An 18,187-nucleotide genomic window follows, 5' to 3' on the forward strand; every position below is an offset into this window, starting at 1 on the left:
CGCCTATCACTCCCGCAACGTATTGCAACATTTGCCTGTCCTTGTCTTTGTCTTATTCCACCATTCAACACACACCGCTATCTTTACTCCGGGCCTGTAGACTTTCTTACATTTCATTAATCTTTTTGCTTTTATTTTTTCATGATTTTGCACTTGTATACATTGTCTCTCCCAACTCCTGGACTTGTACCTCTTTCGGAAAGCTTCTCTTAAACGCCCTCTGTCCAGGTTGTCAGGCATCCTGCCCATCGTCTTCCCTAGGACTTGTCACACCAGAGTATAATCAGCCCACTACGAATGTGACTCCCCAGTTCAAGAACCAGGTCCTCACTGGTAGGGACCACCAGTCTGTCTCTAGAGAACTTGATGCATAAACAGTAGTCAGAGGATAGTTGTTAAATGAATTTATGAAGAAAGGAATGAAAAATGAACAGATCAGCTTCTAATGAGCTCTGCTCTCTCTGACCTCTTACGCTTCTCCTCGCACATCATACTGGATTCGGTTCTGCTTAATGACCACTGGCATTGCTGAATAGAACGAAAAGGGCCCTGAGGGGGGCCTTTTCCTGAGGGCCCTCCATAGGCCAGCCGCTGCACTAACGTGCACGGGACAGCATTTCTTCAAAAGTGCGTGCACCTTTTCTAGCGGATGTTTCATCTTTAAGGCAAGAGTTATGTCCCTTAATCTTCCAAATGCCACCTCCTCGAAAAGCCTCTTTTAAGACCTCTTCTATGGCGTGATTTATTTGTTTTTATTCACCTTGCAACATATTCGTCTGGGTTTGGGTTTTATCTCTTCCGTTAGATTAGATGATAGGCTTCTCTAGAGAAGTGATTTTTGCCTCGCCAGCTGTGCTTTTTGTTCTATTCAGAGTGCGATGGACATAGGAACTCTGTATGTATTTGATCAGCTCGGTGTTTTCTTATGGTTGATAGAAGGAGGGGGACTTAGCGGGGAGGAGAGAGAGGAAGAAGAAGGAGGGCAGAGGAGAGGAGGGAGGAATGGGAGAGGAAGAGGGGAAGGGACTTGAGGGAGGAGGAGGAAGAGTGGAAGAGAGTAAAGGAGGGAGGACAGGGGCTGAGGAAGAGAAGAGTGTGCCACCCCTTTCCTCGGTAGCTGGGCATCCGTGACGGAGTGAAGAGGGTTATTTCCAAACTCATCCCATGACAAGTAGCAGAAACGAGGAACAGAGTGTCGACATGTTTAACGGGACGTGTTTTCAGCCTGCTACTCCCTCTTAGGCATTGTGCTTATACCCATTAGCCATTTCAGCCCTCTCACCAACTGAGGGGTAGGAACCATGCTCCCCATTATACAGATGGAGAAATCAAGACTCAGAGAGATACAATCACTTTCCCAAGGTTCTCCTGGCTTTTCGTTCCTTGTCTCCTGGGCTCCAAGGCTTCTTTACTCCCTCTATGGAGCTCTGAGGCAGCGCAACACATTCCTACATGTGAGGAGAATGGGAATAATTCCCTGCCCAACTGCAATAATAGAAGAGAGGGGGCAGGATGTGATTAGGTCTGTTTTTCATAAAGGCCCCTCCGCCCCCCCCCCACCTTCCCCCATCACTTCGTGTGTCCTTGGGACCCCAGGGTGGAATGCTGAGAGATTATGGCCAATGCCTGCTCTAGTCAGCAGCTTTGGGGTGAGTCCTCGGCAGAATTAGCCCAGGTGGTGGCTTGTGATTTCGGCCTTTCTTGTCTGATTAGCAGGGCCTGGGCGGCACTAATGGAAATTGGTGTTTCTGCCTTCCCGTGGCTCCGTCTGTAAGGCCTGCTGAATAGAAGAGCAGTGTCTCTGTGACCGAGGGAGTGGTCATCTTCCACCCAGTTGGCTGCATCCAAATACATTGGCTTTCCTTCGTGTGCAGAGGAACGCCCTCTACTCAGCTTTGTGGGGGAGAACCGGAGCTCCTCTTGAGAAGTGGATTGAAGATCAATTAAAGACTCAACTGGAACACATATAGACGGGAAAATCCAGAGGGCAGACTTGGTAGTGATGAGACCTTGGACTTGTTAATTCTCTGAGCTTCTCTAGGTCTTCTGATCAGCAAAACAGGAATAAAAACACCTTTGCTGCTGAGCCGTTGCTCTACATGTAGTTGTAGAAATGTGTAGAAAGCACCTGACTTAAAAACCAATTGGTCCGATATAAAATAATCTTTGCACTTACGATGCACGCCTTTATTCTCATGTGCCAGGTGAAAAACTCCATTTCTTTATATCAGTATCTCATGTAAACCTTAACGAAGACCCATTTTCCAGATTTGGAAATTGAGGCTGGCTGAAGTTAAGTAACCATCTTGTGGGTGGCAGAGCAGGGATTTGAACCCAGACCCACTCGATGTCAGTGCTCTTTTTTTTTTTAAGATTTTATTGATTCATTTGACAGACAGAGATCACAAGCAGGCAGAGAGGCAGGCAGAGAAAGAGGAAGGGAAGCAGGCTCCCTGCTGAGCAGAGAGCCCGACGCGGGGCTTGATCCCAGGACCCTGAGATCATGACCTGAGCCAAAGGCAGAGGCTTTAACCCACTGAGCCACCCAGGCGCCCCAATGTCAGTGCTCTTAAAACATATTGTCCTCAATCTGAAACCTATAAATCAGAATCATGATTTCTATTAGAAAAAAATAATCCCACAGCCTTTTCTATGTGCTTATAGGCTCTGCTCTTCACTTTAGAAAGTCTATGATTTTCCTCAAGTTACTTGATAACTTGTATGCCTTTGTTGGTATGCCATTTCTGTAGTTATTCTCATGTACTCAAAAAGAGCCAGAACCAGGAAAGATCAAATACCCCTGGACCAGAGATTACTGATGCCTTGCAGTATATATACAAACGCAATCTCTGACCTGGGGACGTCTGGAATCTTCGTAACTGTAGCCTCACATTTGTACAGAAAGAGGTGGAAATTCTGATGGGATCGAAGCTGGTATTGAGAGAAGATATCAGGACTCATCTCTTAGCATGCGGCGTCTGTGCCTTTCAAATAGATTCGTGGCCGAGGACACAGTAGGGAAATGCTGACTGATAAATAGTCAGAGTGGTGAGATGGTCTACGTCAACAGCCATGTCCTGTTAATTTCTTGTTGGTCTCATTGACAGGGCAGAAACCAAGCGTTACGATTCCCCAAACCTAAATAAACCACCCATGAAAACTAATGCCTCGATTCCATGTAGATAAGGTACCTGCTTATTTTTTAAGCTTATTAAATCATTTTTTGTCACAATGCATCTTACTCAGAATTAGCCTCTCCTTTATCATTATTGCTATTTTCCAGATATAGTCTACCTTGTCTTATGTACACAATCAGACATATCACTACTAACTTATAATCACATCCCTGAGAACAGAAACCATACCCTTTTTTATGCATTCATTATTCACTTCTCTTTAATTCAGTGTTTAGCTCATAGTAGGTGCTCAATAAATATTTACTGATTTTTCAAGTAATTTGAACTGTCAAATTAATTTATTTAGAATCTCGGTTTTTTCTTGGGGTAATATGTATTACATATTTCAAGTTCATATACAAATTACAAATTACATATACAAGTTCAACACCATAACCATTTTAAAGTGCACCATTTATTAGTGGCATGAAGTAGACTCACAATACTGGGCAATGGTCACTACTGTCTAGCTCCAGAACTTTCTAAGCAAATAAAAATTCTGTATCCATTAAGCAGTCATTCCTCACCGTCCACCCCCTTCCTTTGAGTGGCAGGCAACCAGTCTGCTTTCTGTCTCTATGGATTTGCCTTTCCTGGATATTTCGTACAAAGAGTAGCACAACATGTGTTTTTTTTTGGTGTCTGGCTTCTTTTTATTTAGCAAAATGTTTTCGAGGTTCATCCATATTGTAGCATGTATCAGTACTTTGTTTTTTTATGACTGAGTTAATATTTGATTGCATAGATATACCACATTTTGTTTGCCCATTCATGGGTGGATGGGCATGTAGACTGTCTCCACTGTTTGACTCTCATGAATAGTGCTGCTCTGAACATTTGTGTACAAGTTTTTGTTTGAATACCTGCCCGAAGTTCTTTTGGCTATCTACCTTATGAGTAGAATTGCTCAGTCACACGGTAATTGAATTTAAAAAAAAAAGTTTGGTGCAAAAATAACTGTATCTTGTGATAGGTTGCATGATTCCATTGTTCTCTCCCCTAAGACAATTATACGTAACGATGCACTGCTATATGACTAGCGGTGCTGCCCTGTGGGAGATGTATACCTCTCAGCGAGATGACATTGGACTTGGCCACGTGGTTTGTTTTTGCCAATAGAATGTAGGAGAACATATCTCATGCTCTGTCTTAGCAGCCACATGAGGAGACAATGTCTGGTGTGGCTTTTGCTCTTTTCCTTCCATCATGATAATGACATATGCCTTAGCAAAGTTACTCCTTTGAGTCTAGAGGAAACACAAATCAAAACCATGATGAGATACCACCTCACACCAGTCAGAAGGGCTAAAATTAACACAGGAAACAACAGATATTGGTGAGGATGAAAAGAAGGGGGAAATACTCTTACACTGTTGGTGGGAATGCAAACTGGTGCAGCCACTCTGGAAAACAGTATGGAGGTTCCTCAAAAGGTTAAAAATAGAGGTACTCTATGATCCAGCAATTGCACTAAGTAAGTATTTATAGAGGATGCAAAACTACAGATTCAAAGGGATACATGCACCCCAATGTTTATAGCAGCATTATTAGCAATAGCTAAACTATGGAAAGACACAAGTGCCCATTGACTGATGAAAGAATAAAGGAGATGTCATCAACACAATGGAATATTACTCAGTCATCAAAAGGAATGGAATCTTGCCATTTGGAATAACATGGATGGAGCTAGATAGTATAGTGCTGAATGAAATAAGTCAGTTAGAGAAAGACAGATATCATGATTTTACTCATATGTAGAATTTAGGAAACAAAACAGATGAACGTGTGGCAAGGGGGAAAAGAAGAGAAGGAAAGAGAAAGAAATAGAACAGAGGAGATTCTTAACTATAGAGAACAACCTGGGTTGTTGAAAGGAGGTGGGTGGGGGCTGGCCAGACGGGTGATGGGCATTAAGGAGGGTACTTATTGTGATGAGCACTGGGTGTTGTGTGTAAATGATAAATCACTAAATTCTACTCCTGAAACCAGTACTACACTATAGGTAAACTAAGTAGAATTCAAATAAAAATTTGGAAGGAAAAAAAACAAAAACAAAAACGAAGAAGACATCTGGAATAGAGCCAAAGCTCAGCCAACATAAAGCGTGAGAAAGAAGTAAACCTTTGTGGTTGTAAGCCACTGCCACTGTGATTCTGAGGTTATTTGCTACCACGTGGTAACTTAACAAAAGCTCAATAATACTGAAACATCGGATTAAACAGCATAAACCACACTTATTTACTGCAGGACTTCTCAGTGCCTTAACTGTGCTGTGTATTATGAGTCTCAAGAGGTAGATTAAATACAGAGTTTCCTGAATGTATTTGATCTTGGTTACATTTGCAGATCTATGACTCTGTAGCACAGGACTTGGCAAATGCTGGACTGTTCATACCATTTGGGTTCAACCCTGCCTAAAATAACTTTTTCAGACTCATGTACTCTTTTTTTTTTTAAGATTTTATTTATTTATTTGATAGAGAGAGACACAGCAAAAGAGGGAACACAAGCAGGGGGAGTGGGAGAGGGAGAAGAAGGCTTTCCACCAAGTAGGGAGCCCAATGCAGGGCTCGATCCCATGACTCCAGGATCAGGACCTGGGCTGAAGGCAGACGCTTAACAACTGAGCCACCCAGGCACCCCCAGACTCCTTTACTCTTATGAAAGTACAGACTTCTTTTTTTCTTCGACTGAAACTGTTGTATATTTATGTGTGTTATTTTGTTGTAATTTTATATTTATGAATCTTGTCCTGTCACCCAACTGGAGCTCCTTGAGACCAGAAAACTGTGTTTTACTCAGTTTCTCTATCTCTGGCATCAAGTTCAGCACCTGTTTCAAAAAAAAAAACAAAACTGGTGAGTGAATGGACTTTACTAACAATTGCTGGATCGTGCAGCTCTATTTTTGCATACCTTCTATGAGCTAAGTCTGTGCTTGATATCTTGAAAAGATTGCGAAAAAATACAAGAAACAGTTACAGGTCTTAAGACTCATAATGTGTAGCAGTGGATCCCAAACAGAATGCGTGCGAAAATTAATCATCAGGACCTTTAGCATCATTGTTCTCTGAGGATGTTTTTTGTCTCTGTGTTTGTTTGTTTGCTTGTTTCTCAGATGTTTCTGAGCACCTGTTCCTTTCACTACTGAGTCAAAGTTGAAATAGTTTTCGATTTCAAGCTACGATGTTGGGAAAGATGATACAAGTCATACTCAGGAAGGACGGCTGTAGAGAGGTGGGACATGTGAGCCACAGGGCAGAGAACCACAGTCCTCTCTGAAACACGTTCTGTCTCAATTCGCCTTCATTCAAACATATTTCCTGGAAAACTACTACTGCGCTAGCTGACAGGGAAAGGGACCATGAACGAGGCACTGCCTCTGGCATTCAAGGAGATCAGGAGTCAGGAGGAACGTGAACATAAACACACGCAACATGGTGTGATGGGTGTCCTGTTAGAATCTGAGTTGTGCGCAAGGAGCTTTTGGTTGCCAGTGGAGGGGATGCCGGAGATCACCAAAGTCCCCAGGGGAAAGCGACGGAAGACAGAGTGAGGACAAGAAAAGACATTAGTCCAACAACTATCCTAAACTAAGAGATTCCCGAGCGTTACCTAATCTCTTTTGTTTTCTAGTTCATGGAGGTATCAGTTCCATACAGAAAAGTTCAACCTCTTGAGGTGAAGAGTTCTGTGAATTTGGAATTTCCAGTCGTGTGACGAAGATACCACCAGAGTCAGGATACACAACGGTTTATTTGATTTTTTTCATGGACCCGACCACGGAAGCTTTAATGAGGAAGCAGAAGCAGAGACGTTAAGCCTCTTGATGGTAGCTTCCCAGTGTCCTGCAGTTAATAAGAGCCAGAGGCATAAATTTGAACAGGAGAGACTTTCTACCTTTGTGGGGCAGTGGCGCTGATGTGGCAAGATGTGCCAAGGAAAGGGAAATAGAGAAGATTTGGAGACATCAGCTGATCCAGGGATCAGGTGGCATAGTTTTGTAGGTGTCACAGTTGGTTTTTATCATGACTTCTGTGAAGAGGCTTATAATTGTATCAAATCAACCTCTTGTTCTTATATCCTCTGTGAGGGTATCTTCATGCTGAAATTTTAAGAAATTGAATTTTAAAAGTATGTTGGCCTTCGTATCATAGTTTTGACCATACTCTCTTTTTGAAAGTTGAAATTGAGGGTGCCTGAGTGGCTTAGTCGGTTAAGCATCTGCCTTTGGCTCAGGCCTTCATCCTAGGGTCTGGGGATCGAGACCACTTCGGGCTCTCTGCTCAGCTGGGAGCCTACTTCTCCCTCTCTCTCTGCCTGCCACTCCCCCTGCTTGTGCTGTCTTGCTCCCTGTCAAACAAATACATAAAATCTTTTTAAAAAAGAAAGAAAAAAAAGGGAAGTTAAAATTGTCATGCAGAACTCTCCTTGCCCCCGACCCTTTTGGCAGCATGCCTCTGTGTTTCTGTAGACCCTTCATTGTCCATCTCCTCAACTAAGCAGAAAGTTTCATGAAAGCAGGGATTTTGCTTCTTGTTCCTTGCCCTTCCTCCAGGGTCTAGAAGATAACCTGGCGCATCGCGGATGAGCCCAAATCCATCTTTGCTTAATCAGTGAATGAACAGCAGCACAGAGTAGACGCACAGAAAACCAAGGTTGAGCGAATCTTAATGGCCAACTAGTCCAGGAGCTGGCAAACTTGCTCTGTGAAGAGCCAGATGGTCAATGTTTTAGGCTCTGTGGGCCGCACGCAGTCTCTGTTGTAACCACTCAGCTCTTCCACTGTAATGTGAAGGCGGCGGTAGACAGCCCTGAAACAAATCTGTGTGGCTGTGCTCCAATAAAATTAATTACAAAAATAAGCTGCAGGTCAATTTGGCCCCTGGGCCGGAGTTTGCCAAATCCCATATAGGCGAGGTTATGCTGTGCTAACGAACCATCCCAGACTCTCGGTGGTTGGCAGAAGTGAACGCTCCTTTCTTCCTTACGCTGCATCACCGTCGCAAGTCAGCTGTGACTCTTCCCCTCCGATGGGATATGGCCATTTTTGTGGTGATGGGACAGACAAATGGATGAACCCATGTGTCTGTTCTTCTAGCTCTATTTGGGAAGTTGTACCCATTCCTTGTGCTGACATTTCATTGGCCAAAACGCGTCGTGTGAACCCATCTGAGTGCAGAGGCTGGAGGGGTATATAATTTTTGAAGGGAGGACACTGCCGGGATGGGGACCAAAGATAAGTTAATGATAACCTCATGCCCTTTGAGCCTTGGGTTCTTTAAATTCTGCTTGTACACTTCCAGTGATGAGCAGTCTTCTACCTACGGAGGCAACCTGTTTCATCCCTCAGAACTCCTGATATTAAAGAGGTTTTTGTTTTATTGTGCTGAATTTCCTTTACTTGGATCTTTCATCTAAAGGTTCCAAGTCTATTGCTTATGGTCCCAGAGAAGACAGGAAGGTCCTTGGGAACACAGAATGTTACTCTACCCAGAAGGGGGCGCCAGAACCCACCCACTTTCCCCCCAGGTAGCTGCCTTTCTTCATTTCCCCGGAGTGCAAATGACCCATCACGGAGACAGGGCTGAACTTCTGAATGAGATCATAGCCTTTTCGCCCTTTCTGCACGGTTTCACCCGGTGAATTATCGTCTTATTTTCATTCCACTTCAATGAGCTGTCAGCGATGGATACTGTAATTCACAGCAATAGAAACACAAACAGATGGGTAATTGACCTGCATGCCTTCATTACACTGGAGTTCAGAATGGCTGTTGGAGCCATAAAGTCCTTTATCTGCCAGTCTGAGATCCCTGGGCTTTCACAAGGAAGGGGATCAGGCTGACTTTCTGCAAAAGGTTTAGTCCTTGTTGTTCTCCCCACCTTGTGCTTTTCCGAAATGGACAGAATTTGACAAACAGAACTTAGCAGGTACAAGGCAACAGCTGGGACTCCTACGGGGCTCAGAGGTATCTGCAGGGGGCCACATTCTAATGCAAAAACAGGATAAACCAATATTTCTACTCAACCAAAATAGAATCTGTATTTTCCCCCTCTTTCTCTTAGCCCTAAAAGAAATTGGGCATTTAATGAGCAAGGAAATAGGTCAGAAAAGAGGACATCCATCAAAACTACTACTATTTTAAGTAATTATGATATAGAGTAAAATAAAGTTCATCCAAAAAACAAGCAAACAAACAAAACAGAAAGATACATGGTTCTTGCCTTGAATAAGACTAACCGATACAGGGTGTTCGGACACTGACCCATCTTTGCTCATGGTCTGCCCTCGGTGGGGAAACTGTGGCTCCTCTTCTTTACCTACTATAAACCATGCTCCTGTTTCAAGATCTACCCACATCCCACACACATCACGAAGTCTCCCATAATTATTGTCTTCAGGTTTATTTTCTTTCATCTTCGTAGTATGTCACTGGCTGATTCAATATTTATTTATTTTTTTAAAAGATTTTATTTATTCATCTGAGACAAAGACAGCGAGCATGAGTTAGGGGGGTGGTGCAGGGACAGAAGGAGAGGGAAGGGGAGACGCAAACTCCTTGCCCATAAGGAAGCTGGACATGGGGCTCCATCCCAGGACCCTGAGATCATGACCCGAGCTGAAGGCAGATGCTTACCGACTGAGCCACCCTGGCACGCCTCGGTATTTATTTTTTTAAGATTTTATTTATTTGTTTTAGAGAGAGAGCCAGGGCAAGTGGGTGGATGGGTAGAGGGAGCAAGGAGGAGAGAAACAGACTCTCCACTGAGTGCGGGGCTCGATCTCACAACCCTGAGATCATGACCTGAGTCAAAGCCAAGAGTCAGCCACTTAACTGGCTCAGCCACCCAGGCACCCCTATTCCATATTTAAAATATATTTATTAAACACCTGCTAGGTTCCAGGTGTAATGCTGCTTTTTGTTTTAATCATCAGTGCAGTCCTTTCTCTCTTGTACTTGGATTTTATGCTTTAGTTTTGAATCTCCAAGTAGCCCCTCTGTGTCCTTAGAAGGTGAAGCATTTCCTCCAACAAACCCCCATGTACTACTCGTTGAAAGAAGAGAAAGAAGCTAAGAGTTCCTCACAGCAAAAGAGCAGGATCAGGGTCAGAGGTGAAGGTTGGACTGCACCCCCCAAATCTTAGAGGCACCTTCAGCTTGGTTGATCGGGTTTCCCCTCTCCTTCACTCACAGAGCAGTCCCCTGGACCAGGTGCTAGGTTCAGACAGCAATACCGTGTCCTTGAGCAGGTAGCAAGAAATTCAGTGTAGGGGTCCCCAGAAAGTTCTTCTGTTACTCTAGTGCTCCCCAGTGGTTGGAACTCAACAATGCAGTGAGTCCTCATTTCTTTTTCTGAATCCCAGCTATACCCTTTGTAAGGGATAAGGGTCCTCGCCCTCTGCTACTGTAAGTAATGGTGTTCCTTAGATCGCTGGTAGATCTCTGCCTTCTGTCATTCTTCCCTTTGGAGTCTTGATCTTCTCTGAGGCACCAGGACGCTTTTATCTCTTCTCTAGGGAACCTGGAAGCAAATACACAAACAAAAAAAAGGTGAACCTTAATCAAGAAAGGAAGGTGATGGTCAGCTTTGTCCTTAGCTAGAAAGATTTCTATTGCCTGAATCTTTGGCACATGCCATTCCCACTTTCTAAACTGCTCTTCCTGCTGACCTCCGTCACCTAATTCCCGTGAACCCATCAGATCTCAGCCTAAATGCTACTTCCTCCGGGAGAGCGTCTATGACCGTCCCTACTCTAGTCTGGGGTAGGTGTTCTTCCTCTGCACTCCCCGAGTGACCTCATGCTTCTGGTAGAGCACTGGTTTCTGTTTACACACCTTCTTACTACACCCGGAGGTCCGTGAGGGCAGGGACTGGGCCTGGCTGCCCCATTTCCCCAGGTGTCTATAGCACGGTGCTGGGCACACGGAAGGACTGAGAAGGAGAGAAGAAAAGGAAAGATAAAAGAGAAGGAGAAGATTCCCTGATGTAGAAAGAGTGGAATGGTAAATCACAGACACCTGTAACAACTCGTAGGATGTTATTAAGAGGCAGGCAGGCACCCTCCGCAGGTTTCCTACCAGCCCAAGTGGGGCTATTCGAGAGGATGTTTCCAAGAGGGATTCGAGTTCCATTCAGGGAATGGATAATGTTCTGATGTGGCAAACATGGGAAAGCCTAGTGTTTAGTGAACACTTACTTATGCTCTTGTCTTCGTCTGCTTGGGCTGCTGTGGCAAAATACCATAGACTGCGTGATTTGAATGAGAGACCTTCCCTTTCCAGTTCAGGAGGCTCTGAGATCATGATGCCAGCAAATTCGGGGTCTGGTGAAGGCACACTCCCGGCTGGCGGACAGCTGTGTTCTCATTGTGTGCACATGTGGCCTCCTTCGTGTGAGTCCGTGGAGGGAGAGGGCGAGGGAGAGACTTTCCCGTCTCTTACTCTTCTTACGAGATCATTAATCCTGTCGCAGAGGCCCACCTTTGTGACCTGATGTAAACCTCCTCTCCTGCCGAGGCCCTGCCTCTTGACACCATCGCTCTGGGGGCTTGGGCTTCCATTGACATAGGACACAAATGTTCAGCCCGTAGCAGCCAGCTTCTGACTGAGTGCTGTTTATGCCTCTCCCCCCTCGTCTGTGCCTCACAGCAGTCCTGGGGCTTGAGCCTGACAGGCAGGGAGCCTGGGCTTCCGAGAGGCTAAGACATCTGCCAAGGCCGCTCTACGCCGGAGCCACCCTGGGGACACTGAGGCAGGAGGTGTCTCTGGTCCTGCTCTTTCTTGCCCCTGAGCTGCAAGAGCCCTAACGTGTTCCAAAACCCAGTCACTATTCGAGTCTGTTACTTTGGTGGTGGAACTTCAGGCCAGCTTTGGGCCAATTCCAACATCCTCCAAGTGCCTAGGGACCACTTTTTTTTTTTCCTTTTCTTTTCTTTTTTTCCAGTCAGAGTGAGAAAGAGAATAGCTGTTGAGTGAAAATCCAACAAATGAGTGTCTGGAGCCTCTACTGGCTTGGCTTTAATTTATACTCTGAGGGAGAGTGTGAGGGAAACAGACAAGGCCCCTGTGCCCCTGAAGCCCACTCATTAATGAGGGAGATGAAAATATGAAAACAAATTAATAAAATCACTTTCACTGGTAACTAATCCTATAATGAAAATAAAAGAAGCGTTTTAATTTGGGTGATCTAGGAAGGTCTGGATTGCAGGACAAGGGCATCCCTTGGGGAGGGGAGGAGGGAGGGAAAAGAGAAGGGGATAGAGATATCCTCCCGTGCGACAGAGAGGAGAAATCATTGTTCCGCACACAAAGACTGTATGTAAAATACGGGAAAAGATTGTGAGATGCCTGTGTTGAAGGTGGGTGGGAGGAAGACTAAGGGAGATGGGGCAAAAATCAGGAGAAGAGAACGAAGATGACGTGGTTGTTCCCACATCTACATTGCCCACTCACTTCGCAGAACAGTGAAACATTCCAATTTAAAGTATAACAAGATTTTTTAAAAAAAAATATAATGAGATTAGGGGGAGAGATCCCATATGTTCAGCACGAGCGACTTGGTGTTCAAGTGAAACTCTCAGCTATTGCCTTCCGGAACTTTTGAGGCAAAATTTATATGCTCGGCAATAACGGTGGCCTCTCTCTCTCTCACTGTCTCTCCCTTCCTCCTCCTCCCCCCACCCTCTGTGTGTCTTTGGGAACTGAGGGGCCAGAATATTCCACCCCAGCCGGCAGCTGTATATCTTTCAAACAGTGGCTCCACAGGCCAAGTCCCCCTCCAAGTTATTTATGACTCCCATTGAAGCCGGCAGGACTCAGGCGCCAATTTGGAGGTCAGCAATGGACCTCTTTGTTGGACACAGGTCATCAGGAGACCGCTCCGGCGGTGACTGCTCTGTGAACCTCCGCTGCCGTAGAAATGGTTATGTAACTTTAAACAGTAATGACATTTTGCAGAAAAGTGCTTTTTAATTGCTACGTCTTCATTATTCTCTTTCAAAATTGCCCAGGAGATTCTGCCTCAGAGACAGCTCGGCATGATCTGAGTTTCCATTTTTAAAGAGCAATTGGTTTTATGTTTCAGCTGCTCCCAGAAACCCCCCAACCCCAAACTTCATCTGTGTTCAGTTGCATTAAATGGGGTAGGTAATACTGCCTTTTGTATCCTTGCCAAACGGAGAAATGATTTGACGCAATTTTCTAAAAATGCTCTCCCCAAATTCCTTTTGGGCTGGGACCAAGAATAGAATATTTTATCCCCTACAAAAGGGAGAAAGAAAATGATGAGCAAGCTAGAAAAATAGGACTGAGAGGAGAGTCTATAGAGTTCCAACAGAAACTTAACCCCAATCCATAGACTCAGATGCCTATAGGGGATTGGGATCAGCTAAAAATAAATTTTGCTTTGGAAGTGAAAACCATGATACAGATAAAATGACTCCATAAATGCATAATCTGAAGGAACTGGAGACTTAGCTGAGAAGGGACTCTGCTGCTCGATGTGCTTGGCCCCGTCGTTGGGTGTCTGCATCACCCTCTTGCACGGTGAGCCTGCCCCAGCCGTCGCTCAGCCACACGTGGACCCCTTGCCCACCCGTGTGCAGCTCACCCCAGTCTTGGAGCCCGTAGCACCCAAGCCCTAGAGCTCCTTCTGTCCGTTAGAATACGTTCCATGGGGACCGAAACAGATCCGCCTTCCTGAACAGCGTACCCCCCACTGCCATGCCTTCAACAGGACATGGAGTTCTAAACTCTGCATCTCGTGAAGTCCTGCAAACAGCTTGAGACGCCCTGCTGAGGATTTTCTTTTTCTGATTAAATACTCACAGCTGTTGTTCATCTAACCTGAAGGTTCTGTTGGCGCCTTAAAAAATATCAGTCCCGGGAGGGATATCATCATCATCATCATCATCATCATCATCATCATCATCATCATCACATACAGGAATGAATTCAGGGACCTGGGTGGCTCATACCGTTAAGCGTCTGACTCCATTTCGGCTCAGGTCATGATCTCAGAGTTGTGGGATCGAGCCCCGCATCAGGCTACCGTGTGGAGTGGACACTCTTCTTGTGGATTCTCTCTCTCCCTCCCCCTGCTCTCTCTTTCTCTCTCAAATATAAATAAATCCTTTTAAAAGATAAGAATGGTAACATTTACTATTTGCTTGCCATGTGCCAGGAGCTGTTCTGGACGGTCTTCAGGGATTCCTTCACTTAGCCCTCTCAACAACCTTCTGATGGAGGTACTAAAAGCATCTCCATTTTACAAAAGAAAGAAGTAGAGCCTTAAGACAGTTTGAGGGACTTGCCCGAGATGAGTGGGGAATACGTAGAGGGGCCTGCCTAGCAGTGCCCAGCTTTTAACTGCCTCCTGGGTCCCTGCCTTAAGGCTTTTGCTGGAGGTACCATCTTCGTCCCCACAGTGCTCTTCTGAACACAGTCGCTTTTAGCTGCCTGATGAAGACAGGTTGAAAGGATGGCACTTTATTTTTTCAAAAATAATTTGAGGGGGTGTGTAGAAACACAACTGTGAAGCAGAAGGAGAGAAATGCCGAGCATATTCCGCAAACCCCTGAGGAGCAGGACCTCGAGGGGGTGTCCCTGAAGCATGAATGAGAAGAACATGCCATCCCCGAGAACAGTCACTTTTCACACAGTGGGTCATTAAACCGTTACCCGCATATGCATTCCCGGCTGAAACTGTCGGCAGTCCCAGATGAGGCAGAGAGAAATGTCTTAGGTGAAAGTGCTTCCAGGAATTCATTTAGCCCAGAGCTGTCTTTCTAGCTCCACGCCCTGGGCCATGGTCTGCTCTGCTCCCACCACAGGCATGGGAGTAGTGCTCATGCGCAGAGAAACCCTTCTCCGTCCTCCGCTGTCAGGATTAAGACTTCAATTGAGCAGGTGTAGAGGAAAGGGTACGAGGTGTGGTTCAGAGTGTTCGTCCTCTAGCCTTGGGCTTGTCACTTCCCCTCCAGGGGGCCTGGCCTCTTTGAGTTTAGAGCAAAGAAGAAAAAAAAATCCTCTCTGATGTCATCCTGCACTGATACTATTTTTATGATGCACTGGTCTTGCTAAATTATACCACTGTCCTTATGTTACTCTTATTCTTACTCTGACTCTTATACTCTTATATGACTCCTTATATTACTCTCATGCTTGTAATTTACCAGTGTCTCCCCATTATCCACAGGATGAACTCCAAATTCCTTAGCATACGATACTGCCCTGAGCCCTTTGGCACCTGTTCCCCTACAGCACGGCACCCCCAGCCATCCAAATTCATTCCATTCGCCAGCAACTCCCAGACATACACCTCGTCACTCTTGCTGTTCCTTTCCTTAGAAGGCACTTCCTGTTCTTCTTTTCACATGAGGATCTCTTATTTACCTTTCAGGCAGCCCCAGTACCGTCTCCCCTGTAAAGGCTTCCCTGCTATCCGAGCCTTGCTATTTGCAGCCTTCCGCTGTCGGGTCACCTCCCACGGCCGTCTCTGCTGCAGGTCTATAAAGCGATGTTAGGGTGATGTGTGTCCATGTCTATCCCTGCCGATTACACTGTAAACTCGCCAAGGGCAAGGATCATGTCTTTTTTATCTCTATAGACCTAGTGCCTAGCTTAGGACCTGTGCTACATAAATAGAGTTCATAAATATTTGAAGAAAGGAACACAAAAAGAATGAAGGAAATAAGAACAAAAATAAAATAAACAATGATCGTGCGCTTTCACTAAGGGTTTTGTCCCCAGATGGGAAAGGTGTACTCCACATCCAGCTCTGGCCTCAGTCCTACTGTAGCAGAATAAAGTATGCCTTTCAGGGGCACCTGGGTGGCTCAGTGGGTTAAGCCTCTACCTTTGGCTCAGGTCATGATCTCAGGGTCCTCGAATAGAGGCCCGCATTGGGCTCTCTGCTCAGCAGGGAGCCTGCTTCCCTCCTTCTCTCTCTCTGCCTGCCTCTCTGCCTACTTTTGATCTCTCTCTGTGTCAAATAAATAAATAAAATCTTAAAAAAAAAAAAAAAAAGGTATGCCTTTCAGGGGTGGCCAAGGTCATGACTTGGAGAAGTCTAAGTAGGAGCATTGCAGCTGGAGGCCTTGCCAGTGGGGCCCGGTCTGGACCCAGGCAGACCCAGAACTGTTTTGGTTACAGGACACGGGAGAAGGCTAGCAGCTTCGGATTCCTACGCATCACCTTTCAAAACTGTTAATGAAACACCTTCTTTAACCTTTCTTTTTTTTCCCTCTCGCTATTCTCAAACAGGTCTTCAGATCATCTTCCCTCAGTATCTGCAAGAGAAGTTTGTCCAGTCGGCCTTGAGCTACATCATGTGCAACGGTGAGGGGGAGTACGTGTGTCAGAACAGCCAGTGTAGATGTCAGTGTGCGGAGGAGTTCCCGCAATGCAACTGCCCCATCACCGACATCCAGATCATGGAGTACACGCTGGCCAACATGGCCAAGTCTTGGGCCGAAGCTTATAAGGACCTGGAGAATTCAGGTAGAGAACCTAGTAGTACTATCTCAATGGTCCCGAGCCAAGACCAGGAAAGAAAACGGTCTAACTGGAATTAGGACCCACTGTGAGGGAACAGTCAGTGACCCCCAACTCTTTCACGTGGGAGGGACTGGAGCCCCATGTAGTAGCTGTCATGGAGGAGGTACTCAGTCAGTCCATCGCATGGAGTCATGAATCACGTAATTGAGTTTGTGGTCCTAAGAGGTATTGTCTCTACGGTACCCAGAAGATAGAGAGAGTAATGCCCCATAACACAGAGAAGCTTCTGGAGAATGAAGAGTCAAAATGTCTGTATTGATCCCTGAGTGTGTGTGTATCTAAATAAATAACATATGTGTGTAAGTATATGTATGTACATTTTCATACATGCACATGTAGGTAGAGAGCGATACAGATATGGATATCCAAAGAATCCATAGCTTGTCAAAGCTCAAGTGACTTTTCAGGTACTATTTCCTGCTTTTCGAGGTTAAGAAAATTCCAGGTCATGAATTTCAGGGGGGGAAAGTCAGCCTCCCAGGGCCATAAAGTGGATGAGGGGCAAAGTTGGAACTCTGCCTCCGTGGAGCTTCTAGTGAATGTGAAAGCCAGACATGAATCATATGACCATACAAATAGTTACGGCATTTTAATCAGGTGTGTGAAGAAGGAGTGAATCCGGGCGCCTGGGTGGCTCAGTGGGTTAAGCCGCTGCCTTCGGCTCAGGTCATGATCTCGGGGTCCTGGGATCAAGTCCCACATAGGGCTCTCTGCTCAGAAGGGAGCCTGCTTCCCTCTCTCTCTCTCTCTGCCTGCCTCTCTATCTACTTGTGATCTGTCTCTGTCAAATAAATGTTTAAAAAAAAAAAAAAAAAAAGAAGGAGTGAATCCATGCAGAGGGAAGCTGACGTGACCAAGCCGGTTGGGTGAATCAGGAGAGGGGAGTTGGGGGAGAGCATCTGAGACGCAGAAATCAGTGGGTGAGTGCAGGTCAGCCAGTGGGAGGCCATCCCAGGGTGCCTAGGAAGGAGAAGACAGCGACATGGTTAGCACGATGGTATAGGTGGGAAAAATGGGGGAGGTGCAGAGATGCTGAAATAGTTAGGGTTTGATGTTACATTGGCTCTGTGAGTTGAAGAGTTGGATGTTGAGATTCAATAACTTTTTTTAGGTATGTTAGTTAGACAATTTGATGGATGCTGGTACCATTCACCGAGCTAGAACACCTTGGGAGGTTTGGAAAAAAAGACTGTGTGCTCAGTATTGGACATTAAAAGCTTGGGAAGCCTTGAGATTTCCACGAAGAGATGCCAAGTAAACACTTGGCATTTAACACCGGCTCAGATATCTGCTAGCTAAATAAATGGACATATGCGTTATAGTTTTTTTTTTTTTTTTAACTTAACATTCCTTAAATTTATCACAACAACTGCATTATAGTGAGTAGTATTGTTCCTGTATCCTAGAGGATGGAGGGTGCCAAGACCCAGTGTCTTAACCAGGGTCCCATC

General features: G+C 45.4%; 1 protein-coding gene across 2 annotated transcripts in view; it reads left to right on the forward strand.

The window, feature by feature from the left end:
- The window catches only part of BRINP1 (BMP/retinoic acid inducible neural specific 1), a 171,567-nt gene that overhangs the window by 125,258 nt on the left and 28,122 nt on the right, over positions 1 to 18,187 (forward strand). For both annotated transcript variants that reach the window (XM_046021693.1, XM_046021692.1), the window contains one exon: positions 16,443 to 16,679. In XM_046021693.1, coding sequence (XP_045877649.1) covers positions 16,443 to 16,679 — 237 coding nt within the window. The remainder of the gene's footprint in view (positions 1 to 16,442; positions 16,680 to 18,187) is intronic.

This window comes from Meles meles, chromosome 11, assembly GCF_922984935.1.
Source record: "Meles meles chromosome 11, mMelMel3.1 paternal haplotype, whole genome shotgun sequence".
NCBI lineage: Eukaryota > Metazoa > Chordata > Mammalia > Carnivora > Mustelidae > Meles > Meles meles.